General features: G+C 55.2%; 1 protein-coding gene across 1 annotated transcript in view; it reads right to left on the minus strand.

The window, feature by feature from the left end:
* Nucleotides 1-22,104, minus strand: part of DACH1 (dachshund family transcription factor 1) — a 168,907-nt gene extending 146,803 nt beyond the window's left edge. Inside the window, exon 1 of the mRNA XM_078602693.1 lies at nucleotides 20,445-22,104. Within this exon, the coding sequence (XP_078458819.1) occupies nucleotides 20,445-21,865 (1,421 nt within the window). The 5' untranslated portion in view covers nucleotides 21,866-22,104. The remainder of the gene's footprint in view (nucleotides 1-20,444) is intronic.
* Between the last annotated feature and the right edge of the window lie 3,969 nt (nucleotides 22,105-26,073).

Genomic DNA, 26,073 nt, shown 5'->3' on the forward strand with positions numbered 1-26,073 from the left:
TGAGCATCCTCTAGGTCAACTCAGCCCTAAAATGGTCACCTTTGTGCGCTGCGTAAACATCAACGCCGGGGAAGACAAAGACGGCCGGGCGTGGTGTTCAGTCACGACGAGTACCCTTTGAAGGGGCGGCCTTTCGTGCGCCGTGCGGTCTGCCGACAATCATCGGCGCTCGCTTCACAGCACTTTGCCGTGTGCGCTATACGGGTCGTCTTTGTCGTTATGCTTGTGTGTGTGTGATCTCCGTGCCACTCGGCCACCACTCTCTTCTCATCAGCCACTTCGCCACGGTCACGCACTGCCCTCCTATCCCCCCCCGCCGCCCCGCCCCCATCCCCCACCCCCTCCCCCCTCCTCCTCCTCCTCCTCCATCTCCGACGCCTCCCGCCTCGATCCCCTCCCCCTCCCTCTCTCTTTGATTCATTTGCATAATTTAATTAGTGGAAAGTATTGCCAATGACACTTTACATCAACTGCATGCGAGTCGGAATACTAATTGTGTTTGGCCTCGGCGGCACGAGTAATAATAGGATTAGTCGCTAAGTCAAAACACACCGCCCGCCTAATGCAACGCGCCCGCGCAATCGATACGAACGCGTAAATTTCACCAAATGTTTCTGACCATCCAGATAATCGTTATCTTGCATTAGGCGCGTCAGCAAGTACCGGGGATCCGCCCAGATTCTCTACCCCCCCCGCCGCCGCCGCCACTACATCCCTCCTCTACCCTCCCACACCCAAGCATCTCCTCTCTCGCCCACTGCCCCCCCCCCACGCTCACATACTGCAGACACAAATTCCTTTGAATGCACCACACAGTTCTACAGCTTCCCTCCCCTTCCCTCCGCGTCTCCTTCATCGCCTATCGCTCTGTTCTCACCCATGCCAGTGGAGTGACAAACCAGTTGGAGAGTCGTGTTTGTATGAAGATGCTAATTCCCCCTACTCCTCTTCTTCAATTCCCTCCCCACCACCCCCTTCACTGACCCCCCCCCCCTCCTCCTCCTCCACTTCAACTCTCCTTCAACACCCCGACACACACTGCTCCCCACCTCGACAGCCGCCAGCGTCCACGCACATGCACACCTCACTGGAACTTACAATCGTCATACACACACACACACGTACACACACACACACACGTACACACACACACGAATATATACAGATATCCCGTGTTGCCTACACAGTGCTGTTAACGAGCACCTATGAAGGTCGGCACGAAACACAAGGGGGTGGGTGGCCAACACCACGCCCGGCCGCCTTTGTCTCCCTAGTCGCGATGTTTAACAAATCGCAACAGGTACTCATTTGAGGCCAAGTCAACCTAGGGGAGGCACAGCACCGGTTCAGATAATCGTCACCGGTGTTGGCCGTGAATGTGAATCGAACCCGGGTCGCCAGGTTCATAGCGCAGCGTGCTAACCGCGACACTACCGCTCCCCACGTAGACACACACACACGGACGCACACACACGCACACACACTCATTCACGCACTGCCCCCACGCGCGTGCCACTGACCGGAAAAAGTAAGCACTCGAAACGGGTTCACGTCTCAAAGACAAGAGCCTCATCGTGAGTGTTTGAGAGTGTTTGTGAGTGTGAGAGAGTGCGTGCGTGCGTGTGTGCAGCAGTCGTGTGGAGGTTAGCGCGCTGCGCTACGAAGCTGGCGATCAGGGTTCGATTCCCGCTCACGGCCACCACCAGTGAAGATTGTCTGAACCGGTCCTGGGCTTCCCCTAGGTCGACTCGGCCTCAAACGAGTACCTGGTGCGGTGTGTAAAACATCGCCACTGGAGAGACAAAGGCGGACGGGCGTGATGTTGGTCACCCACCCCCTCGTGTGCTGTTCCGGCCTTCATAGGTGCTAATAGCTAGAAGCACTTGCCCCAACAGTCTGGTCAGGCTATACGGGGGATCTTTTCCTTGGGTGTGCGTGTGTATTTCTGTTACGATGCAATGTGTGAACATCGCCACTCGGGAGACAAAGGCGTCCGGGCGTGGTGTTGGCCACCCGCCCCCTTCGCCTGCCCGGTGGTCATTCATAGGTGCTCGCAAACTGCTGGGCACCTTTGTCTTTGAGCGTCTGTGCGCGCGCGGGTAATTGAACGTAGGCGCACGGGCGCGCGCGTTTGTTTTTAGTATTTGTGTGTGCGCGTGTGTGTGCGCGCGTGTACGTGCGCGCGTGTGTTTCCGTGTGTGTGTGTGCGCGCGAGTGCGCGTGTGTGTTCCCGCGTGTATGTCCGTGTGTGTGTGTGCGTGTGTGTGCGAGTGCGCGTATACGTGCGCGCATGTGTTCCCGTGTGTGTGCGCGTGCGCGTGTGTTGGCGGTCGGGCGCGCGCGCACGCCCGTGAGTGAGTGAGCGAGTGAGTGAGTGAGCGAGTGAGCGAGTGAGTGAGTGAGCGAGTGAGTGAGTGAGCGAGCGAGTGAGTGAGCGAGCGAGCGAGTGAGTGTAAAAAGCAGTGAACACGCGGACAAGGGTTCTAAAGAATGCGAGCGCGTGAAGGTTGTTGCATTTTGCGTACGGCTGTGGGTTGTTTGTATGCGCGGAGAGCGGTGACGCAACGGTTAGCGCCCTGCGCTAACGATCCCGGAGACCCAAGTTCGATTTCCGCTCACGGTCAACACCAAGTGACCCGGTACTGGGCCTCCCCAAGGTCAACTCAGCCTCAAAAGTGTAGCCGGTGCGGTGTGTAGTAAACATCACCACTCGCGAGACAAAGGCGGCCGGACGTGGTTGCTGGCCACCCACCCCCTCGTGTCCCTTGTCGGCAATTCATGCTCACGAACAGCACTTGCCCCATCCAGTCTGGTAGTGCCCTAAGGGAGACCTTTTCCTTTCCTCTTTGATGCGTGCGTGAGCGCGTGTGTGTGTGTGAATAGCGGGTGACTTCATCTGGATGTCCGTGCGTGCGCGTGTGTGTGTATGTACGTATGTGTTCGTGTATATGTGTGTGTGTGTGTACGTATGTGTTCGTGCATGTGTGTGTGTGTGCGTGTTGCGCGTGGGCAAAACGTACACACAGAGAGAGAAAGAGAGTAGTTGAACACAGAGAGGATGACGCCTTCGGGGAAACCAAACGAGCGCTCGAGGCGACAGGGAGCGCGCTCCGACCTCGCTCTCTTCAAACACGAGTGAGGGGGGGGGGAGAGCGACAGGGGGGGGGGGGAGCGAGGGGGGGAGATCGAGAGGGGGGAGAGCGAGGGGGCGAGAGCGAGGGGGGGAGCGGGGTTGAGTGTGCGTTTGGGTAAGGAGAGTTGCTCAGGAGCGAACGCGGAGTGGCGGGAGACGACACGGTGGAGGAGGTGAGGTTACTATTGTTGACATAACCTCGGATAATTCCCCAACATCATCATCAGCAGCAGCAGATCAATCCACTGGTGGATGAATCCGCTACCGTCGCTATCGCTCAAGGTGCCCGCGACGATGCAACAACAATCTTCATTTAATTTCTCACTCAATATTATATTGAATGGGTTTTTTTTAACGGGATTGCTTTTTAGAGAGACTCGAGCAGAGACACGCAACTAGTAGCCACACCTGTGGCTCCGTGTATACTGGATGCGGTGTGCCGGGCGCAAATAAATATTCCGTGTCGCAGGACCCGGGCACACCCGGCTGAGTGGTTTCTGAACCAGCGCGAGGCGCTGCGCCTAGGTCTGCTCCGCCTTAAATGAGCAGGCGGTGTTGGGAGTTTAAATCGGAAATTTAGAGACAAAGACGGCCGGGCGTTGGTTGTTCGCCAGGTTTGCCCGACAAACACACGCGCGCTCTTCAGCGTGAGATGATACCCCAGTCCCACACACGCCGCACTCACACACACACACACAATACGCAGCATACCCCCAAAAACAACACACACACACAGCCACAGGCACAGTCACCCACGTAACACACCACTTCACACACCGCTCCTGGGACGGGTTCAAATTTGCCCCGCTCTGTATTGGTCATGAGCGAGAATTTAACTTTGGGGCGCCGGGTTTCGTCGCGGTTGACTTACCGCTCCCCAGACTCACACTCGCTCACGCACGCACGCACGCACACAAATACAGTTACCCCCCACCCCGCCCTATAGCCTTCATCAGACTGTTGGGGCAAGCGCTGTTATCGAGTGGCACCTATGAAGGCCGGAACCGCACACAAGGGGGGAGGAGGGGGGTGGCAAGCACCACGCCCGGCCGCCAAAGGGGTCCCCCATGTAGCCTTAACAGACGTTTAGGGCAAGTGCTATCAGCGAGCACCTGTGGAGATCGACACGGCACACGCACGCACACGCACGCACACTCACGCACGCACACACTCGCACACACACTCGCACACACGCACGCACACACATGCACGCACACACATGCACGCACACACGCACACTCACACACATGCACACGCACACACACGCTCACGCACACACACTCACGCATGCACACACACGCACACTCACGCACACACACGCACACACACACGCACACACGCACACACACGCACACACACGTACACGCACACACGCACACACACGCACACACGCACACACACACACGCGTAGACTAACGCCGGGCACTGCGGACCCCCCGGCGTGATGGGGAAGCGCGCGATGCAGGAGTCGCATTCCGCGTCACCGTCATCGCCTCCTCCTCCTCCTCGTCTTGCGCGCGGTGCCTGGAGCCCGTGACGACGCCTTGGTACCCATCAGCACGAGTTCCAACCCGGGCACGGGCGAGCTAATGGTGCTCGCGCGCGTGTGTGAGCGTCTGTGCGCGTGCGCATTCATGTGCTGTGTGTGCGCTCTGTGTGTGCTGTGTGTGCTGTGTGTGCTGTGTGTGTGCTGTGTGTGTGCTGTCGGTATGTGTGCGCTCTGTGTGTGCTGTCTCTGTGTGTGGTATCTCATGTGGAGCGGTAGTGCAGCGGTTAGCGCTATGGAACCTGGCCACCCGAGTTCGATTCCCGCTCACGGCCGACACCGATGACGATTATCTCTGAACCGGTCCTGGGCCTCCTCGAGATCGATTCTCGCCTCAAATGAGTAGCTGGTGCGGTGTGTAGTGAACATCGCCACTGGGGAGACAGACGCGGTCTGACCACCCAACCGGCTCGCGCGCCGTGCGGGACTCCGTTGGTGTTCGCCAACAGCACTTGCCCCGAAAGTAAATTAATCCTTTCAGGGGGATCTTTGTCTATATGCGTCTGTCTGTGCGTGTATGTTTGTTTATAGGAGTGTGTGTGTGTATATGTGTGTGTGTGTGTCTCGATGTGTGTGTGTATGTGGGGGAGCGGTGGTGTAGCGGTTAGCGCGCTGCGCTACCAACCCGGCGACCCGAGTTGGATTTCCGCCCTCGGCCAATAGCGGTGAGGATTATCTGAACCGGTCATGGGCCTCCCCTAGGTCGACTCAGCCTCAAATGAGTACCTGATGCGATGTGTAAACATCGCTACTAGGGACACAAAGGCGACCGGGCGTGGTGCTGACCACCCACCCCCTCGTGCGCCGTGCCGGCCTTCATAGGTGCTCGAATAAAATCACTTGCCTCAACAGTCTGTGCAGGCTATACGGGGCGTCTTTATCTTTGTGTAAGTGCGCGATCGCGTGTACGTGAGTCGTACGATTCATAATTGTTGTTGTGAGATCGCGTGAGAACAATGCCAATGTGTGCCGTATACCCCTTCTCCACCCGACACAGCCGAATGCATGAAGCTGTCACGTGTGCAACCACGACAGTTTCCATTGTTTCGGCACCAGCAATGCGTTTGAGAGCACGCGTTTAATTTTGCGCGCACGTCGGTTTCTGTTTGAACACGTGCTCGCGGTAGCGTGCATTGCTTAAGGAATCAAAGCGCACCTAGCCTGGCACAAGCGCCATGGCGCTCGTTGCTCTGATCGTATCCACTCGCACGTGCGCTAACGCGTGTCGATGCCAATGCGAATCTAAGTCGCGCACAGACACAAAGATTCCCCGTATAGCCGACATTGACTATTTGGGGGAAAGTGTTGAAGGCGAGCGACAACATCGAGGCTGCCGAGTAAACCTTGGCGAAACCCAAAACCTGGTTCAGATGTCGAGAACCCCCATTTAGCCGTGACATCGTGGCACAGCGCCTGTGCCAGGCTAGGTGCACTTTCGAGGCCATCGCGTGAATGAAGCATCGACGGCTCGCTGCTGGCGGGAGGTCACGGGACGGACATGTCACATGATTTGAAGCTTTCGTGACTGCATAGGTTTAAAGGAAAATAAACCACGACGTTTCGGGCGCAACACAAGCGTCCGTCATCAGGTGGGAAAGCGTGGTCTGCTGAAAAACCTTTTGAAACAGTCTGCATCAGCAGCAGACCACGCTGACCCAGCTTGTGTTGCGCCCGAAACGTCGTGATTTATTTTCTTTTATACCTACGTGACTTTACCAAGAGAACCAAAGAGTTTGACATATACATGACATGCAACAAAGACGTGTCGCCTTGAACAGACTGTTGGGGCAAGTGCTGTTCCCAAGCACCTATGAAGGACGGAACAGCACACGAGGGGGTGGGTGGGTGGCCAGCACCACGCCCAACCGCCTTTGTCTCCCTTGTGGCGATGTTTACCTACCGCAGCCGGTACTCGTTTGAGGCTGAGTCGACCTAGGGGAGGCCCAGGAGACCGTGATCGGTTTTCGTAGCGCAGTGCGCTGACCGCTCCCCCACCGCTCCCCACAGCATGGCATATGCACGTGACACACGCACAAACATCGCCCCGACTAATCCGCGCTGACGATCACCACCAACAAAGAACAGAAGTCGAATTGATGTATTGCTCAGGCGAGCATAGAGGCGGTGTTCATTCCCTGTTTTCAGCCCTACGCCGTTGGTGGGAATTCCACGTTCCTATGGCGAGTGTGGGCGCCTATTCATAGGGCAAGAACTGTTGACTAACCCACGAGGGGGAAATTCGTTTTATAGACCCCGGGGGAGAGATGATAGGCTGAGTCAACCCCCCTCAATCCCTCTCCCCTCCGCCCCGCAAACTAGGATTTTGAACTCGCAACGTTCCAATTGGTGACCTGCCCGAGATCCACAAAGACAAAGACCCCCCGTATAGCCTGTAACAGACTGTAGGGTCAAGTGCTGTTAGCGAGCACCTACGAAGGCTGGCACGGAACACGAGTCGGGGGGGGGGGAGTGTGGGCGGCACCACGCCCGGTCGTCTTTCGCACACACACACACACGGGAACAACAACCTCGACTCATCATACCACCTGCACCAACATTGTTTAACGGTTAGACGTAGAAGTCACCCGTGGAACATCGCAAAGCTACCGCAGCTACATCAGCAGCAGCGGCAGCAGCAGCCGGACGGTTAGCCGGCGCCACCCAAGAACTGCCCAAGATCTGCACTACCTCTACGTATATGCGCGCGCGCGTGTGTCCGTCGTTACTTGGTTCGCACCCGTGCGTAGCCCACCGTGAGCGTTGTTCTCAGGCACGCCCGTCAGTTTGCTCATTTGGTGCGTTTAGCCGACTCGTGAACGCAATCCACGGCGCGCCGACGCGCAATCAACATTACTCTGCCCAAAATAAATTTAAAAAATTCCGACGTTTCGCGCCGTCGCCTCGCCGAGCGTCATCGGCTCGTCGAACCCGGGGCGCGCGAGTAAAATAAAGAAATAAGTTGGATCACGCAAACCTCCTCCTCCTTCTCCTCCTCCCTGTTGTTGTCATAGAGAAACGTGACGCAGTCAGACCGGCGGCATCACCTTTCAAGAGTTGTTAATTGCGCTCTCGGCCCATCAGCAATAAGCAGCACATGTCACCTGCAAAAAAAAACTCTCTCTCTCCCCTCTCTCTCTTATCTCCCTCTTATCTCTCACACTCTCTCTCTCGCTCCCTTCTCTGCGTTTTGAGAGCAATATTCGACGCGTCTGACATTTCTCTCTAATAATTCCCAATCGAATTAAATCCTAATTATTTTTTCAGCACGGATTATTTTTTTTTTCCCTGTCTCTTTCGCTCCCAAATTCGTTTGCATTCTCCGCTTCTAGTTGAGTGTGCGCGTGTATGTGTGTGTGTGGCCACCCAACCCCTTCGTGTGCCACAGTGTCGGCTTTCATAGGTGCTACTCGCTAACAGCACTTGCCCCAACAGCCTGTTAAGGCTATACGGGGGATCTTTGCGTTTGTGTGTACGTGCCTGTGCGTGTGTGTTTGCGTTAATATGTGTGCGTCCGTGTGCGTGTGTGTGCGTATGTGTGTGCGTGTGTGTGCGTATGTGTGTGCGTGTGTGCGTGTGTGTGTGTGTGTGCGTCCGTGTGCGTGTGTGTGCGTATGTGTGTGCGTGTGTATGTGCGTGTGTGTGCGTCCGTGTGCGTGTGTGTGCGTGTGTGTGCGTGTGTGTGTGCGTGTGTGTGCGTGTGTGTGCGTGTGTGTGCGTGTGTGTGGGGAGCGGTGGTGTAGCGGTTAGCGCGCTGCGCTACGAACCTGGTGACCCGGGTTCGATTTCCGCTCACGGCCAACACCGGTGACAATTATCTTAACCTGTCCTGGGCCTCCCCTAGGTCGACTCAGCCTCAAATGAGTACCTGGTGCGATGTGTAAACATCGCCGCTGGGGATACAAAGGCGGTCGAGCGTCATGTTTTTCACCCACCCCCTCGTGTGCCGTGCCGGCCTTCATAGGTGCTCGCTAACAGCACTTGCCCCTAAAGCCTGCTAAGGCTATACGGGGGGTCTTTGTCTTTGTCTTTATGTTCTGACTGCGGGCGCTCCCGAGCTGTGAGGTGTAATTTGTTTGTCATTTCAATTGGGCGTTGCACGTTGTGACACCGAATTAAGGCGGTGTTAAAACAGCCGCTGCGCTAAACAACAACAACACCAGCAGCAGCAGCAGCCACAACAACAACAACAACAATCCACCACAACAACAACCACAGCGGCAGCAATACGTGGGGAACCCGCCACAGTGGCGAGATGTTAACTACCTCGCCTGGTATACAGGAGGTCGTGGGTTCGATCCAGACCCTGACGCCTGCTGTATATATGGAGTTTGCGTGTCTCTCTCTCATCATCACGGTGGCTAGGAGATGTTAACTACCTCGCCTGGTGTACAGGAGGTCGAGGGTTGGATTCAGATCCTGACACCTGCTGTAGATTTGTAGTTTGAATAGAATCAACGTGCGTTTAGAGTATTTGGCTGTCAAAAAAATTAGACGCGATAAGCCACTTCGTTGAGCTATCATTTGTGGTGACGTTGCTTATGAAAGAAGAGCGAAATAGCTCAGTGGGCCTTAGCTGCTAAAAAAAAATAGTTATCGATAGTTAAATATAATTATCTGTGCCACTCTGTATCTGTAGGCGGAACGCGTTTGACTGGAGTGATGGAGGTTGGTGTTGATGGCTGTGATCGCTGTTATGGTTGTGGTGGTGATGATGATGATTGTGGTGGTGGTAGTGATAGCGATCATGGTGGTGGTAATAATGATTCTGGTGGTGGTGATAGTTGATACCAGTCGAGATATCGGTGATCGTGATAGTGGTCTTCTAATCATAGGTAACTTTGTCCGTCCCCCCTCCCCCACTCCCACCTTAGAACTTCAAATAAAGCAAAAGACAAAGATCCCCCGTGTAGCCTCCATAGACTGTTGGCGCAAGTACCTGCGGTAGCGAGCACCTATGATTAGGGTTGCGTGGTCAGCACCACTCCCGGCCAACTTTGTCTTTACAGCGCTGATGGTTACACTCCCGAAGCCGCTACAAGACGGTACGCGCAACACGGATGCGCTTGCAGGCTAAAGAGCAATAACTCAGAGACAGTTGATAATTGGTTTTTTACCCTTCTATCTGGCAACAAAACTGACACCTTTTTTACAAGGAGTCATGTTTGCATAGACCACAATACCTGCAGTCATAATGCAAACAAAAAACACAACTCTGATAATGTATGCACTGTCCTTGAAATTGATTGGTCCACACCCGAGACAGCTTTCCTTAGAGCCTAGTTTCACATGGTGTTGGACCAGATGACGCCAAAAGGCGCACAACTCAAAGACAATGCACCAACAGAGTATGAGAGCTCGGGGTAAAGCATTTACACCATTGGAACCTCATTTGCCAGTAAAAAATATCAGAGACAGTTGTCAATCCGCCGCTGGATGAAGGCCTCCCCGACCCCCATCGGTGACGGGGATTTGCTTGACCATACTTCACCACACTGGTCAATCGCTGACGATCGGAGGTGCGGATGCGACTGCACAAAGACAAAGATCCCCCGTAGAGGCATTCATAGGCTCTTTGGGTAAGTGCTTTTTGTTCAGCGAGCAGCTATGAAGGCCGTTGCGGCATGCGGAAGAGTGGGTGGTGGGTGGCCAGCACCACGCCCGGCCCCCTTTGTCTCCCCAGCTCTGAGGAATACCCAGTGAGCACGCCAGGTACTCATTTCAAGGCTGAGTCAATCTAGGGGAGGCCCAGGCCTGTTTTTTTTATTTTGATTTAGACATTCGCCACTTGTTATTGGGTCGTTAGTTGGAATTGAACCCAGGTCGCCGCGGGGGGGGGGGGGTGGTTGGAGTGTGACGCTCACCGCTGCGCCACGACTCCTCTCACTCTCATAGCACTTCACGACCCCCACCCCCCCACTGTCCCCATCACCCCCGCCCTCGCACATCGGCGCACTGTGATGACTTTGAACAAATTCTAATTAAGTGGTAATGAAGGCGCTCGCGTTGCGTATTCACAGAGAGGCGAACGGCGCAGATCGTGATGCCCGGGGAGCGGATCTCCCTCCTCTCACGCCCGACTCGGGGTGGAGGAGGGGCAGAAGCGGGGAAATGATGCTGACGATGGTGGTGTTGGTAGGGGGGATGAGGCTGATGATGATGATGATGAAGGTGATACGTTGGATGAGACTGATGATGATGGTGGTGTTGGTAGGGGCGATGAGGCTGATGATGATGATGATGGTGATACGTTGGATGAGACTGATGATGATGATGGTGATGTTGATACGGTGGATGAGACTGATGATGATGGTGGTGGTGTTGGTACGGGGGATGAGGCTGATGATGATGGTGGTGGTGGTGTTGATTTGGAGGATGAGACTGATGATGATAATGATGGTGGTGTTGGTACGGGGGATGAGGCTGATGATGATGGTGGTGGTGGTGGTGTTGGTATGGAGGATGAGACTGATGATGATAATGATGGTGGTGTTGATAGGGAGAATGAGGCTGATAATGATGCTGACGATGGTGGTGTTGATAGAAAGGATGAGGCTGATGATGATGACAACGAAGGGGATACGGTGGATGAGACTGATGATGATGATGGTGATGTTGATACGGTGGATGAGACTGATGATGATGATGGTGATGTTGATACGGTGGATGAGACTGATGATGATGGTGGTGTTGATAGGGAGCATGAGACTGATGATGATGATAGTGGTGGTGGTGGTGATACGGAGGATGAGGCTGATGATGATGACGATGGCCGTGATTAGGATGAGGATGGGATGGAGAATAATGAAGCAGATTCGGAGGATGGCGTTGATGGAGCACAGGAGGTGGAGGAGGAGATCCCCGTGTCATCAGCATTATCATCATCGTCGTCATCGTCGTCGTCATCGTCTGCCAGGAGCTATCGACTGCTGGACGAAGGCCTCCCAAGTGACGTTGCCATCCCCCACGATCCAGCGATGCCGCCACGATCCATCTCGCTCCTCATCTCATCGCTCCGTCTCCACGGTGGTCGTAACTCTCGTGTCCCTGTCCCGTCGGCTGCCAGTCCCTCGTCAATCTCGTCCATCGGCTATCATCATCGTAATCATCATCGTAATCATCATCATAATCATCTTCATCATCTTCATCATCATAATCATCTTCATCATCAAATCATCTTCATCATCTTCATCATCATCATAATCATCATCATAATCATCTTCATAATCATCTTCATTCTCATCATAATCGTCTCCATGATCATCATTATCACCATCCCTGGCAATGTGTTGACCCCAAGCCTGCTTACTGTCCCGACACGCGGACCGGTGATGCAGCGATTCAATTCCCCGATTCTGGCACATCGACCGGCGTGGCGAGGTATCGTCAAACAACTCCCAATGGACCGCGTGCAACGAGTTGCAAGTATGGTTGACAGTCAATTTGCTGTCATCAATGTGGGCTAATACCAACTGTTACAGGCCCAGTTGCGCAACTTGGTTGCGTGCAACACTTGATACGTGGATGTCTCGTGCAACCGGTTGCGAGCGCTTGTGCAACCTCGGCAATTTGTAGCGACGCGTTTCGTCATCGTGTGCCGTGCTCTCACGCGCTGTGATGGGTCGTCAAGAATCCTGAATGCGCCGCGTGGTTCCCCTGTTGCACAACTACTCGCTCAGATGTGGACAAAGCAGGCTGCATGCGATTTCGAGAGCGAGTTTTGGAGCCGCAACGGATCGCTCGGGTTGCGGATCCGGCCTGAGTGGCTGTGTGTTGGTGCTGGTTGTGGCGGTACATGTGTGTGATCAAGCGCTTTGGCGGCAAGGGTCGGTGGATCACGCAGAGATGTTGTGATACAACCAAACCCCATCGCAGCGGTGGTCAACTGTGGCGTCTCTCCCGAGCCGCATGCGACTCTTTAATCCACCACGTGCGTCTCTATCGAAGGGGCAGAACGCAGAACGCGCTACTATCACAAGTAGCAGCAAAGAATAACTAATGTCTCCCGTGCTGTGCCGATAACTGTCAATATATATGCACACACACACATATATATATACACACACTTGATTCTTTGCAGAACTCATGGGGTACGTTTGGGCTCTTGGTCTATGACATGTTGGCCACCCCTGCCCGAGCAGTACAGCAAGTGGGTTCGTTAAGCCGATGAGTGCCAGCCGGCGTGCGGTGTTACAACCCCTGGCACGTGGGCGTGGTGAGCTATTCCCCCCCCCCCCGCGGGTTCTCCGCCCGGGATTCCTCCCACCACCGAAGGTCAAGCCACGTGCTCGTGATGGAATCGGGCCAAATATCATGAATGGAGCAGGACCCACTTCAAGAGCAGCCCTGAGGCTCAACGATGCTCCCCCTGGGTCAATACACGGCGGGGTCACTCGGCGCTGGTGACTGGGGCGGTCGCGCGCAGAGGAGGAAGGGTACGGGGGCACAATCGGGGGTGGTGGGGGTCATAGAGGGTGGAGAGTTTGCGGGGGGGGGGGGGTTGGTGGGAATTGAAGGGGGTGGAGTTAGGGGGGATGTTGGATGTATCTCGCAATGAGCTGGCGGTACCCTGACGTCTAGCTGGACATCTGCGACGAAGAGCCTCACAGCTCATCGGATTCCTCCGGGCTAAATAAAGATTCTGATTCCGTGGAGCTCGCTCAAAGTTCCGCGGGCAACGCAAACGCCGCCAACAGTAACAACAAAAACACGAAACGCGGTGAAGAGACCATTGCCAGCGAGAGCCACCGCCACGGTTATAGAGGTGCCAATCGAACACTCCGCTGGTTATAGAAGCATCAGTGGTACACACCGCCGGTTAAAGAAGCGCCAATCGATCACACCACCAGTTATCGAGGCATCAATGGAACACACCGCCGGTTATAGACACGCCAATCGAACACACCGTCAGTTATAGAAGCGACAATCGAACACACCGCAGGTGCAAGCGGCAGCGCGCTGGCAACAGCCGCCCGCTGCAAATATCGCCCAGCGAACACGCGGAGAAACAAACCCCGCCACTTAAAACACCGCCAACATAAACCCGGCTAACAAATACCGTGAACAGACACCGCCGATGTCCAAGTCCGTTGCTGCTGCGGCTGCGGCTGCTGCGTTGGCAGTGGTTACACAAGCAAAGTCAACAACAACACTCCACGCGTTCGTCAACAACGACCCCGTTGAGTGGCGTTCATAGACAAAAATAAAAAATATATAGATTTGAAGCTTTCGTGACTGCAGGAATCCATACTCATTGGTTCTTTCGGTAAAGTCACGGAGGTAAAAAAATAATAGATCACGACGTTTCGATCGCAACACAAGCAATCATCATCAGGTGGGCCAACTACAGCAATAGAACAAACTGCTAGAGTAGTTAATCGGTGACGTTTCGGGCCATGGTCCTTCTTCATAGTGCATGACAATTCGGTGAGTTCCAAGCCGGGGTGGTAGATGATGGGGGAAGGCAAGAAGTCAGACTCACATGCCAAAGATAATCTCAAATAAAATAGTCCCATATAAGTAATAACAATAATCCTTACTAAGAATGTCTCTCCATCAATCATTATCGTGTTCATTGCCCAGGGAACTTCTGAAAATTACGCATTGTTTGAACATTCTTTTATAATCATCAGCAGCATTATCATCATCATCAGCAGCAGCGGTAGCCATGTTCAATCCACCGCTGGATGAAGGCCCTTCCCCCAACAGCAGCTGTGGTCATTTCGCGATTACAAACAAAAAAAATCCCTGCGTTTTAAATAATCTCCACCGCGCGCCTCAGCCGACTCACCCCCCCCCCCCCGTATCGTTGACTGCTGACGATTCATCGTTCTTACGAATCGTTGAAGCTTCACGCAACCACGTTACATCGCCTTCTTTGGACAGCCACGTCCCATCGCCTTCTTAAATTAAAGGCGAGAGTCGGGGACATTGCAGGTGGCTCTGCGTTTGTCTTCTTTCTTGAGAAGGTCGTCGTCGTGAGTAAAGTGATTGCCCATTCGGAGTCACCCCCCCCCTCCCCCCCCCCCCCCCCATTCGGAGTCGGTCCCTACCTACACGTGAATTTGCGCGACTTTAATCAATGCACGTAGGTCGACGGCTACACGGAAGCAACGCGGGGTCTGCTGGACCCATCCTGTGCGGACACTTTGTCAGATAACCCCCCCCCCCCCATCCTGCCACCACCCCACGAAGTTAAAACGCTCCATAATAAATGTGTTTTGGATTAGATCGCGTAAAATATGAACGTGTCGTTAAACCCGCCGCCACCACCCGACACAGCCAATTAGTAGCAAAGGCTTTGTCACGTAAAACAGAACGTGCCAATCTCGAGACTCCGTGGGGTCGCGCCCTCGGCAAACGAACGGACTATTGTACCGCTATTGTGTGTTATCGTTCAGTGTGTTTTGCGGGTGATGTTGCATTCATGTCCTCGCGTGTAGCAGCAGCAGCAAGTGGCACGTGCATAGACAAACTCCATCGCGAGCGCGAGTCAATTGGGCGGACATCCAGGGCAATGAATCCCCCAACTCAGCGCCCTCTGTACAAACACTCCGGGAGGGACGGGTAAGATCCCCCGTACAGCAGCCTCGAGCTGACTGCTGCGGGCAAGTGCTGTGCTGCTGATTTAGCGCCGATCGTGGAGGCCGATAACGGAACACAAGGGTCGGGTGGTGGGGGCGGCGGGAGCAACACGCTGTTGTCTCCCCAAGTTGCCGATGTGTAATTATAATAGACCCCGCACTCAAGGCTGAGTCGACCTAAGTAGAGAACAAAAACGTTCGCCGCCGTTGTAGAGTCGTGAGCGGGAGTCGAACTCTGGTTTCGGCCGGGGTTCGTGGTGTGCAGTGCGCTAACCACAACACCACCGCTCCCCAAGGAGAGATACACACGCGCACAGAGGTCGAGGTGATGATGCAGCGGCGAGCACGCTGCGCCACGAACCCGGCGGGGAGGAAGGGGGGTGGGGGTGGGGAGCAGAGGTGGGAGAGCTGCGTTCGAATCCGGGGCCACGCACGGCGAACATCAGTGGCGAGTGAGATCTGAACCGGTAACCCTTCCTCCCCCGGCTCAACCGCAATACTCCCCCCCCCTTCTAATCCCCGCCGCGCGCTGGTTTCCCCACTCGAAACATCGGCCTGTCACCAACTCGCAATGACCAGAGTGGCGAAGTATGGTCAAACAATTCACCAACCGGACTGGCGCGGCGTGGCGCGTGAACTGACGAAGCACAGTAAGTGGCGATGATGATGATGATGATTGCGGGTGATTGCTTCACTCGTGTCGAGACTCCGACAAGAGGAAGCAATTTGCTAGCGGCATCGTTGCAAGTGGGGAAACGACTGGATTTGCGAGACAACTAAACACAAGCGCGCTCGTCAACGCAAAACAGGCGACGTTTCGGGCAATGGCCCTACTTCGTAGCACGTACATTAGAAAGGTCAGAGAGAGAGATGGAGTGGGTTTCGTTAAGAGTTGGAGACTGGACTTCACACCGTGGGGTGGGTCTCGGAACAATTACATTTAAAAATCTCTTCCCCGATTGTTTTATTTAAACACCGGTCGAGAACTAGTAGTTTCCAGCGCAGGGTGAAGGTCCGGGCCACGACACTTCACGGACACGGAGAGAGTCACGAGCAGAGGGGACAGGGGCAGGATTTGAACCGGGACTTGAACACTTCCAAGAGTCGAAGTAGTTCCGGTTTTATTGATTGTCGATGTTGTCGATACATGCGCGTGAGTGCGCGCGAGTGCCGTGCGTGCGACCCGAGTTTAATTCCCGCTCACGGTCATCACCAGTGACGATTATCTGAACCGGTCTCGGGCTTCCCCTAGGTCGACTCGGCCTCAGATGAGTACCTGGTGTGGTGTGTAGACATCGCCACTGGGGAGACAAAGGCGGTCAGGCGTGGTGCTGGCCACCCACCCCCTCGTGTATCGTGCCGGCCTTCATCAGTGCTCGCGAACAACACCTGCCCTAAAAGTTGTTTAAGGCTATACGGAGGATCTTTTGTCTTGTTGATTAGCAAATTTGCTACTGAACGCGTCCGAGAAAAGCCGTCACCTGGGAGATGGAGCGATTAAATCAGCTTTGCGTCAAAGGCAAGCACTGCATGGATTGTTCGGTCGCGGATCCGTGACTCTGAGACGATGGCGGCTTGGGAAGGCCTTCATCCAGCAGCGGATCGATCACGGCTGATGATGACGTTGTATGTATATATCACACACGCACACATATAGATACATCTTACGCGTATCTTGCGTATCTGTTACTCACGCGTGCGCGCGCGCGCGTGACCCGTTAAGACGCCGTTCAAGCGCCGCGCGACGCAACGCGCCCGTCACCTCGGCGTGCCACGCGCGCGCGCGGCTATTCAACGGGACGGGGGTCTCCAGTGGGTGCCGATAATTACGGGCAGACACCGGGGGCTTAAGGTAGTTTTACAGTCCGGTGCCTGTCCAACTTTGTTTGCACGCCGCTCGCCGCTCGCCGCTCGCCTTTTGGCGTTCTGTGGTCGAACACTTTGAGACGAGGCTCAAGAGAAAGCTGTCTCCGGTGTGGACCAATCAGTTTCGAAGACAACGCCATATATTCATCAGAACATGACTTAAAGCTTTCGTGACTGCAGGAATTCATATTCTTTGGGTATTTTGGTAAAGCCACGTAGATAGAAAAAATAATAAAAAATTATAATTCGTATTTATTCTTTTTTCTCACTACGTGGCTTTACCGAAAGACCCAAAGACGATTTATCAGAGATTGTTATTTGTTTGTTCGCTGTTCACCACAACCGCCTTGTGTGGTTCATGCATACATAATTCCTTGAGAAACAAAACACTGGTTTCTGTTTGGTGTATGTAAATCTGAACGCCTGCTTTATTGCCAGAAAGGGTAAACCCCTATTGTTATATCCGCTGAACTTCCTTTGCGCCGTACGTAGCCAACCGAACTTTAATCGGTGAAAGGCGACAGATGGACAGATAGAGATGGCGGGGGGGGTGGGAGGGGGGAGTCTTCGAGTTGTCGTGTTCGACAAATGGAGGAGGCACGAGACGACACGGGAGTCATGCGTCTTGCGGACTTTGGCGATGGACGCGCAAACATCCAACGGGGACACGCGCGAACGCCCAGGGAGCGTGCGGCCTTTCTTTACGCTCAAATAACGCGTCAAAGTCGCGCGTTTCCGCCCGAGTGTAGCCGAGAGACTAAAGAGAGAGAGAGGGCTCCGAAACATTGCAGGCCACTGAGAAGAAACCGCGGTTTGGGGTCTGGAACCAACTCTCCAGCACGATCGTCCGACGTTTCGCATCAGCACGCGCTGGCGAGCTTCCGCCCGCGGGCATCAATTGAATTCCCGTGTTGTTCGACGCGGTTGTCCGACGTTTCGCAAGCAAGCGCATGGTGTGCGAGTTTTCTACAGCAGGTGAGTTCTTTCAGGAACTCAATTTAGGATACTTGGCCAACTGAAAACGTCATAGATTTCGTTTCGTTCGTTTCTCGTACCGTAAGTGCCGGCCGCGCGGCGGGAGCGAAACGTCGGACCTCATGCCGAGCGACACGCGGTACAACTCTCCCAGAGAGCGCGTGAGAGAGAGAGAGAGACAGAGAGCTCCCGGGGTTGTCGTGAAAACTGAAACTTTCACGGCGTGCAGTGAGAGACCGCTTGGGGTAGAATCACCGCGTCGCGATTCCACCCCACATCTCCCATTATAATTGTCATCATTATTATAGTGTTATCATTTCTTCATGAGAGATATGAGTACAACAACACGCGGCTACATTATGCTGTTATCTTCCATCGCTCCTCAACCTCCTCCTCCTTCACCTCCTCCTCGTCTATCATCGAACACTTTAAATCCTCTTCAACTCATCATCTCATCTCGAGACACAGATGATCGCTCCACTCACAAAATTCGCGATCTCTCATCCGAGCGAGCGCAGCGGCGGCCGTGGCGACTGCCCGCCCGCGCGTCCGCGTGATTCAGCGATCGCTGGAGATGAGGGATGGTGGATCACGTAGAGAGCTTTGTGTGTGTGTGGAACTAATATAGTTGTGATGACACATATACTCCCTCTACCCAGCCTCCCAACCAACTCCCCACCCCACACCCCGACCTCGTCTTCCACTCTCCCCGTTTCCTCCATCTGTCTTTCACCCCCGTGACTCTCCCACAATATCTTAATTCAGTTCCATCTTCCAATCATCATCATCGTCTTCGTCTACGCCGGACTCCGTGGCGCACGTGCGATGCGGCGTTTGGAATGAAAGGATTGGTGGATCACGCAAAGATTGGTGAAACTCCTATACTCCCTCCTCCATCATCTCTCCATCATCGTTATCAGAACAAAATTCGTTTGAACAAGGGGGGCAAATCTTGATAGAAGTGACGGCAAGAGGTCACGCTGCGCCCTTGGGATAAACCAAACACGACAACCCTCGCTACGCTCTCCATCCGACGCGTGTTGTTCGGCATGATGGTCCGACGTTTCGTGCGCACACACACACGCACGCCCGCGCTGGGTGGGTGGGTAGCTTCTTCGTGAAAGACACTGAGACATTTCGGCAACAAAGAAGAGTCATTTGCAGCAACTGAAGGAGGTAGGAGGGAGGTAGGAGGGAGGGAGGGAGGAGGAGGAGGATGCGAAACGTCGGACCAGTTCGCCGAAGAGCACGCGGTACAACCGCGGAGAGCCGTGTACAGCAGCAGCAGCAGCAGCTCGGCCGCGAGACGCGGGAGTGATTGACATCATTAATGCTGCGAATGTAAAGGATTACTCTGACGGGCACAAAGCACTTTGTGATCCCATCCGTCTTGGCATCATCATCATCCACATCCCCCTCGAACCCCCACCCGCACCACCGGCGTGTCGGAGCGAAGTAGGAAGAGGTGCAGGAAGAGGTGCAGGAGAAAGAGGTGTTGTGAAGAGCAGGGGGGGGGGGGGGGATGGTGCGTTGGTGGAGGTGCAGCCAGTTGCCACCCGTCCCGGTTGCCCCCAGGAATCCTGTCCTCTGTAGTTTCTCATGTGAAATCTGTGAAGTCTTCCCGGATCATTATACAGTAAGTTCTTCATAAGTTCTTAATAAGTACTACTTCGGTAGTCATGTTGTCACTTGCCGATTGGCGATGTGGGGACACTGGGGGCTGTGTTTCCAGTAAACCCTGACTTACAAAACAAACAAATCCTATTCACGAGGTGAACGACGAGGTTGGATGAGAAGTTGCAACACGAGCATAATGAGGAATGTATGCGTGGGGGGGGGGCGGTGTAGCGGTTAGCGCGCTGCGCTACGAACCCAGCGACCCGAGTTCGATTTCCGCTTACGATCAACACCAGTAACGATTATCTGAACCGGTCCTGGGCCTCCCCTAGGTCGACTCAGCCTCAAATGAGTACCTGGTGCGGTGTGCAAACATCGCCACTGGGGAGACAAAGGCGGCCGAGTGTGGTGTTGGCCACCCACCCCCTCTCGTGTACCGTTCCGGCTTTCATAGGTGCTCGCTAACAGCGCTTGCCCCAACAGTCTATTGATGCTATACGGGGGCTCTTTGTGTGAGACGAAGTTGCGGACGAGGCGATGGATAACGCGGTGGGAGCGGCGGGAGGAGAGGGGAAGACGAGGAGCAGTAGGAGAGGGAAGAGGAGGTGGAGAGGGAAGAGGTGGCGAAGAGGAAAAACGAAGAGGTAGTTCATCTCTGGAGGAGTAGGAGGAGGAGGAGATGGATAGAAAGGAGGCCGCGCTACCTCGTGCCCCCCCCAACCCTCACCTCGTGTTCGTGCAGTCCGTGTAGAGCGTCTCGAAGTCGTGCCGCGAGATGAGCTTGCAGCGGTTCACGCCGGGCTGAATGGCTCCCATGCCGCGCAGCACTCGCACCTGCTCCACGTTGCACACCACAGGCACGATGTGCAGCCGCTTGAGCTTCGTGTAGACCGTGTGGAGGCCGCCGACGAGGGGCTTGAGGAAGAGGTCGAACGCCTGCGGCAGGCAGATGAGCTCTTGGCCGTGCACGGTGAACGACGCCACTTTGGCGCCGTGGAGTTCGACGAGCCGGCACTCGTTGTGAGCCGGCGTGTTCTCCACCGGCGGCGGAGTGCAGTACACAACCTTCTTGTCGCCACCCGCGCCGCTCACGCAAGCGACTCCACCACCAACACCGCCACCGGCAGCTGCAGCAGCAGCAGCGGCTGCTGCTGCTGCTGCGAACTGAGCTTCGAGCGAGCACTGCTTAATGTCGCCCGCGGGTGACGCGGGGAACATGGATTTAGTCCCCGGCTCGACCCGGTACACGCCCCGGGACGAGAGTGGCGAGGGACCGCTCCCGATGCCAACACCACCGCCGCCAACGCCGCCGCCGTGGTGGTGGTGGTGATGGTGCGGCGGCATGGGCGTTGAGCCATCGGGAGGTGGAGGAGGAGGAGGCGCTGATTGCGGTTGCGGTGGTTGCTGCTGCTGCTGTTGCGGTTGAGACTGCGGTTGCTGCTGCTGTTGCTGCTGCTGCTGCTGCAGGCTCTGCTGTTGCGGTAGAGACGCGGGCGGGCTGCTGGGCGCGTAGGCGGACTTGTGCTGCTCTTGTGCCAGATAAAGGCCGCTGAGCAGCGATGCGGGGGAGCCGTCCGAGGAACCGGAGCCGTGCGACGAGAAGGGCGACTTTTGCTCCGAGCCGCCGGGAACCCCCGCGGAGCGGAAGATCGGCGCGCCCCCCACGGTGCCCACACTCATGGATGCGCCTTCGGTCATCAGGTAGACGGGTTTGCTGTCGGGCATGTAAACGCCACCGCCACCACCACCAACACCACCTTGAGACGGACACTCCGAGGTGGGTGAGCCGGAGAAGACGGGCGGTTTGGTGTCGGGCAGGAACGCGACTCCTCCGGGCGACGCCGACTCCGAGGGGGACGGCGTAGAGCACGGGGTCTTCGACTCGGACCAGTAGAGATCTCTGAGGGCCAAGTTCTCGACGGGAGGAGACACCGGGTAGCCCTTGTTGTGTTCGGGCCTGCGTTGAGAGCCGAGACCTCCACCGCCGCCGCCACCGCCGCCGCTCGCCGGCGGGTGGTCTCCCGGGGATGGGGGTCCGAAAGGCTGCTCGCTCTTGCTCTCCTGGCGGTACATGGCCCCGCCGGGCACGGGAGCGCTCGCAGGGTGCATGACGGACGAGGGAGGCACGAGGGGAGCGGGGACAGCCATGGGAGCTTAGGGGGAGGGAAGGAGGGAAGGAAGGAAGGAAAGAAGGAGGAGGAGGAGGTGGATGGAGGGGGGCTATGTAGTCTCGAAATGAACCGCGCGCGCAAAAAACTTGGATTGCGCGACGCTTTCTTCGCGTGCGCGCGCGCGAGATTTAGAAAGAGAGAGAACGAGCGAGAGAGACGCGGCCTCTTTCTCCTCCTCGTGTCTCTCTGCTTCTGCTCGATCCTCGTCGCAATTACTCCGAGGAAGTCCCCCCCCACCACCACACACCACACCTCCCACCTTCTTCTTTGACTAACAGTGGCGTCGCCTCTCCCCTCCCTCCCTCCCTCTCGCTCGCTCTCCCTCCCCTCTCTCTTCCTCCTCCTCTCTCTCTTCCTCCCTGTCTAACCCTGCTCCGTCCGTGTTTTGGTGACGCAATCTGTCCGCGATGGAGCGAGCGCAGTAATGACGGTCTGGGTGGGGTGGGTGGGGTGGGTGGTTGGGTGGGGGGGGGTCAGTGGCGTTAGAACGTAGCGCAAGCGCCGTGCCGTGCACCGCGCGACAAATGGTGTTGGTGGTGGGTTGGAGGTGGCGGCGCTGGTGGTGGTGGTGGTGGCGACAGAGCGGAGGGGAGGGCGCGATTGTTGTGGGTGGAGCTTTATTTGTCTCCATACCCGCTTCTTTCTACCGTGGACATCGCGTTCCCCTGTATGTCCGATTGCCTCCCTCCCCCGCACCCACCCCCACACCCTTCGCCATCCCTCTAACCCCCCCCTCTCTACCCCTGTCGCCGTCGCTGCTACCATCACCACGCAGACCCCCACCTCGCTCCCTGTCACCAGTCTCCACCCCCTCCCCCCGCCCACCCCCCCGACCACCCCCCCGACCACCACCCCCACCACCCCCCACCACCACCACCTCGCCTCTACAAACAGCAGCCGATCGCTTTCGGGTCTGCTCCTACCCCCCCCCTCTCTCCCTCCCCTCTCAACTTCCATCCTCCTCCTCTTGACACTGAACACCGCGCGAGCGATGCGCGATTTGTGACTCCTCCAGCGCCTCGCTCGAGTGTAGTGTAGTGTGTAGTGTAGTGTGTGGTGTAGTGTGTAGTGTAGTGTATAGTGTAGTGTAGTGTGTAGTGTGTGGTGTAGTGTAGTGTATAGTGTAGTGTGTGGTGTAGTGTAGTGTGTAGTGTAGTGTGTAGTGTAGTGTGTAGTGTAGTGTGTAGTGTAGTGTGTGGTGTAGTGTAGTGTGTGGTGTAGTGTGTAGTGTAGTGTGTAGTGCAGTGTATAGTGTAGTGTGGTGTAATGTGTAGTGTAGTGTGTGGTGTAGTGTGTAGTGTAGTGTGTGGTGTAGTGTGTAGTGTAGTGTGTGGTGTAGTGTGTAGTGTAGTGTGTGGTGTAGTGTGTAGTGTAGTGTGTGGTGTAGTGTAGTGTGTAGTGTAGTGTGTAGTGTATAGTGTAGTGTGTAGTGTATAGTGTAGTGTGTAGTGTATAGTGTAGTGTGTGGTGTAGTGTATAGTGTAGTGTAGTGTGTAGTGTCGTATGTAGTGTAGTGTGTGGTGTAGTATGTAGTGTAGTATGTAGTGTAGTGTAGTGTGTAGTGTAGTGTAGTGTGTGGTGTAGTGTGTGGTGTAGTGTAGTGTGTGGTGTAGTGTGTAGTGTAGAGTTTAGTGTAGTGTGTAGTGTAGTGTGTAGTGAAGTGTGTGGTGTAGGGTGTAGTGTAGTGTGTGGTGTAGTGCGTGATGGAGTGTGTAGTGTAGTGTGTAGTGTAGTGTGTGGTGTAGTGTGTGGGGATGAGTGGTGTATGGGGTGTGTGTGGTGTCGGGTGTATGAGGTGATTGTGTGCGGTGTGTTCAGTGTGTATGGGCGTGTGGTGTGTGTTGCTATATATGTGGGGAGCGGTGGTGTAGCGGTTAGCGCTGCTCTGCGCTACGAACCTGGCGAGCCGAGTTTGATTCCCGCTCACGGCCAACACCGGTGACGATTATCTAAACCGGTCCTGGGCCTCCCCTAGGTCGACTCGGCCTCAAACGATAACCTGGTGCGGTGCTTAAAAATATCGCCACTGGGCAGACAAAGGCGGCCGGGCGTAGTGCTGGCCACCCACCCCCTCGTGTACCGTTCTGGCCTTCATAGATGCTCGCTAATAGCACTTGCCCCAACAGTCTGTTAAGGCTATACGGGGGATCTTTGTCTTTGCTATATGGGTGGTTGACGACGACGATGATGATGTCTGTTTGATGACGAAGTTTGGTGTACGTGGAGTGACTTTTTGAAGCAAGTTTGCTCCATAGAAGTGACGGCAACCTCCCTCGCCTTGACAGAAGTGGCTGCGGCTCGCTGATGATTGGCAATCAACAAAGTGTGGAAGGGGGTGGCGGGGAGGGGGGTAGGGGGGGTTCGAGGGGAGGATGGGATTGGGAGGGGGAGGGGGAATTTATCGACCTTGAATTTATACCGCAGGAAACTTTATTTCTTCTTGTCTGCTTTTCCCTTCCGTGAAAGAGCTTCCTTGTTTGAGAGAAGGCACGCAGCGCATTCCTGTAATAAATATAGTGATTAAAAAATGTGTGACCTTGCATTCATCTCCTGCACCCCCCCCCACCCCGAGGCACAGGCCACGTCAACTCCCCCTCCCCACTCACAGCGACCCCCACCGCAGCCCCCAATCTGCCCCCCCTCCCCTCGGTTTGAGAATCTCTTTGTGTTTGAAGATTCGTAATTGCGAGTAATTATGAGGCCGACAGCTGGAACAATGGTGCAAGTTTCTTAAATCCCCCCCATCCCAACTTCCCATTTCCCCCCGTCCCCCTCACCCCGTCTCTGTCCACCAGCTCAGTGCGTGGTGGTGGTGGCACCACGTGTGGTGGGGCACCGTGTGGGCAACTCTCCCAACTCTCACGAGGACATCGGGCCCAGCGTGGATGGGGGGTACAGCCACGGTCCTCGCGGGCGCGGGCTCTCTCTCTCAAGCTCCGTCTCGTAGGAGGCGCTGTCTTAGCCAGCAGCCGCGTGTCCAAGAAATTGCAGGGATGCGTCTTTATCCCTTTTTATGGAGGTGACGGGGGGGAGAGCGGTGGCGCTGCGGTTAGCGCGCTGCGCTGTGCACTCACGGCGAACATCAGTGGCGAGTGAAATCTTCAGCTGATTGTGGATTCGTCCCTTTAGCAACTCCCCCGCCCCCCGCTGCCGCCACCGCTACGAACCCTCCCGAACCGAGACCCGTGAACTCAACCCGCACCGATGAATCCTGAGACTCGTCCACACACTTCGAGAGTGATTGTCAAGATCGTTCGCGAAGACGGGGGGGGGGGGGGCTGGGGGGGGTACAAGGCACGGGGTCCAAGAATCGTGCGGGCGAGACGCACGATGCTTGGAGTTACATCGAGAGCGAGTTCGAGGTGGATGCACGTGGATTAGAGAACACGGCGCGGGTCAAAGGGCATCATTCAGACTGTTAATGCGAAGCGCCCAGCAACAACAAGAACAACACCTAGATTTGAAGCTTTCGTGACTGCAAGGATTCGTATTCTTAGTTTTTTCGGTAAAGTCACGTAGACAAAAAATTAAAATTAATAAAAGTAAAATAAAAAATAAAATAAAAATCACGACGTTTCGGAAGCAACACAAGCTTCCGTCTTCAGGTGGAACCGTCACAGCACACTCGCTGTATCAAGTAACACATCAAGTAATTTACTTGATACAGCAAGCGTGTTGATACAGAAAGCGTGCTGTGACGGTTCCACCTGAAGACGGAAGCTTGTGTTGCCTCCGAAACATCGTGATTTTTTTTATTTTACTTTTATTAATTTTAATTTTTTACCTACGTGACTTTACCGAAAAAACTAACAATACGAACAACACCACCAAGCAGCAACACGCAACCGGGGGCTTTAGTCGACGGGCACCTGTTGCTTGCAACTACCGCGCCGGGAGATCGAATCGGTGACCCCTGGATGGCCGGTGCAGCGTCCTGCACCCCCCCCCCCCCCCCGTTGCACCGCGGTAGCTCCTCCAGAGCTGCAGATTCCGGAAGGGAAAAAAATCCTTTCATGGAAATATCCCCCCCCCCACCTTATTCTGGCTATCCCCCTCGACCCCCCTCAACCCCCTTCTATCCCCTTGTACCCCCTCCCCTCCCCATCAGCTCCCCCTCTACCCCCCACCTCACCGCCCTTTGGGGTCAATAACCCGCGACCGTCGGCTGCAGGGGGAGAGGGAGGA

The sequence above is a fragment of the Lampetra planeri genome, chromosome 19 (assembly GCF_965212315.1).
Source record: "Lampetra planeri chromosome 19, kcLamPlan1.2.h2, whole genome shotgun sequence".
Classification (NCBI taxonomy): domain Eukaryota; kingdom Metazoa; phylum Chordata; class Hyperoartia; order Petromyzontiformes; family Petromyzontidae; genus Lampetra; species Lampetra planeri.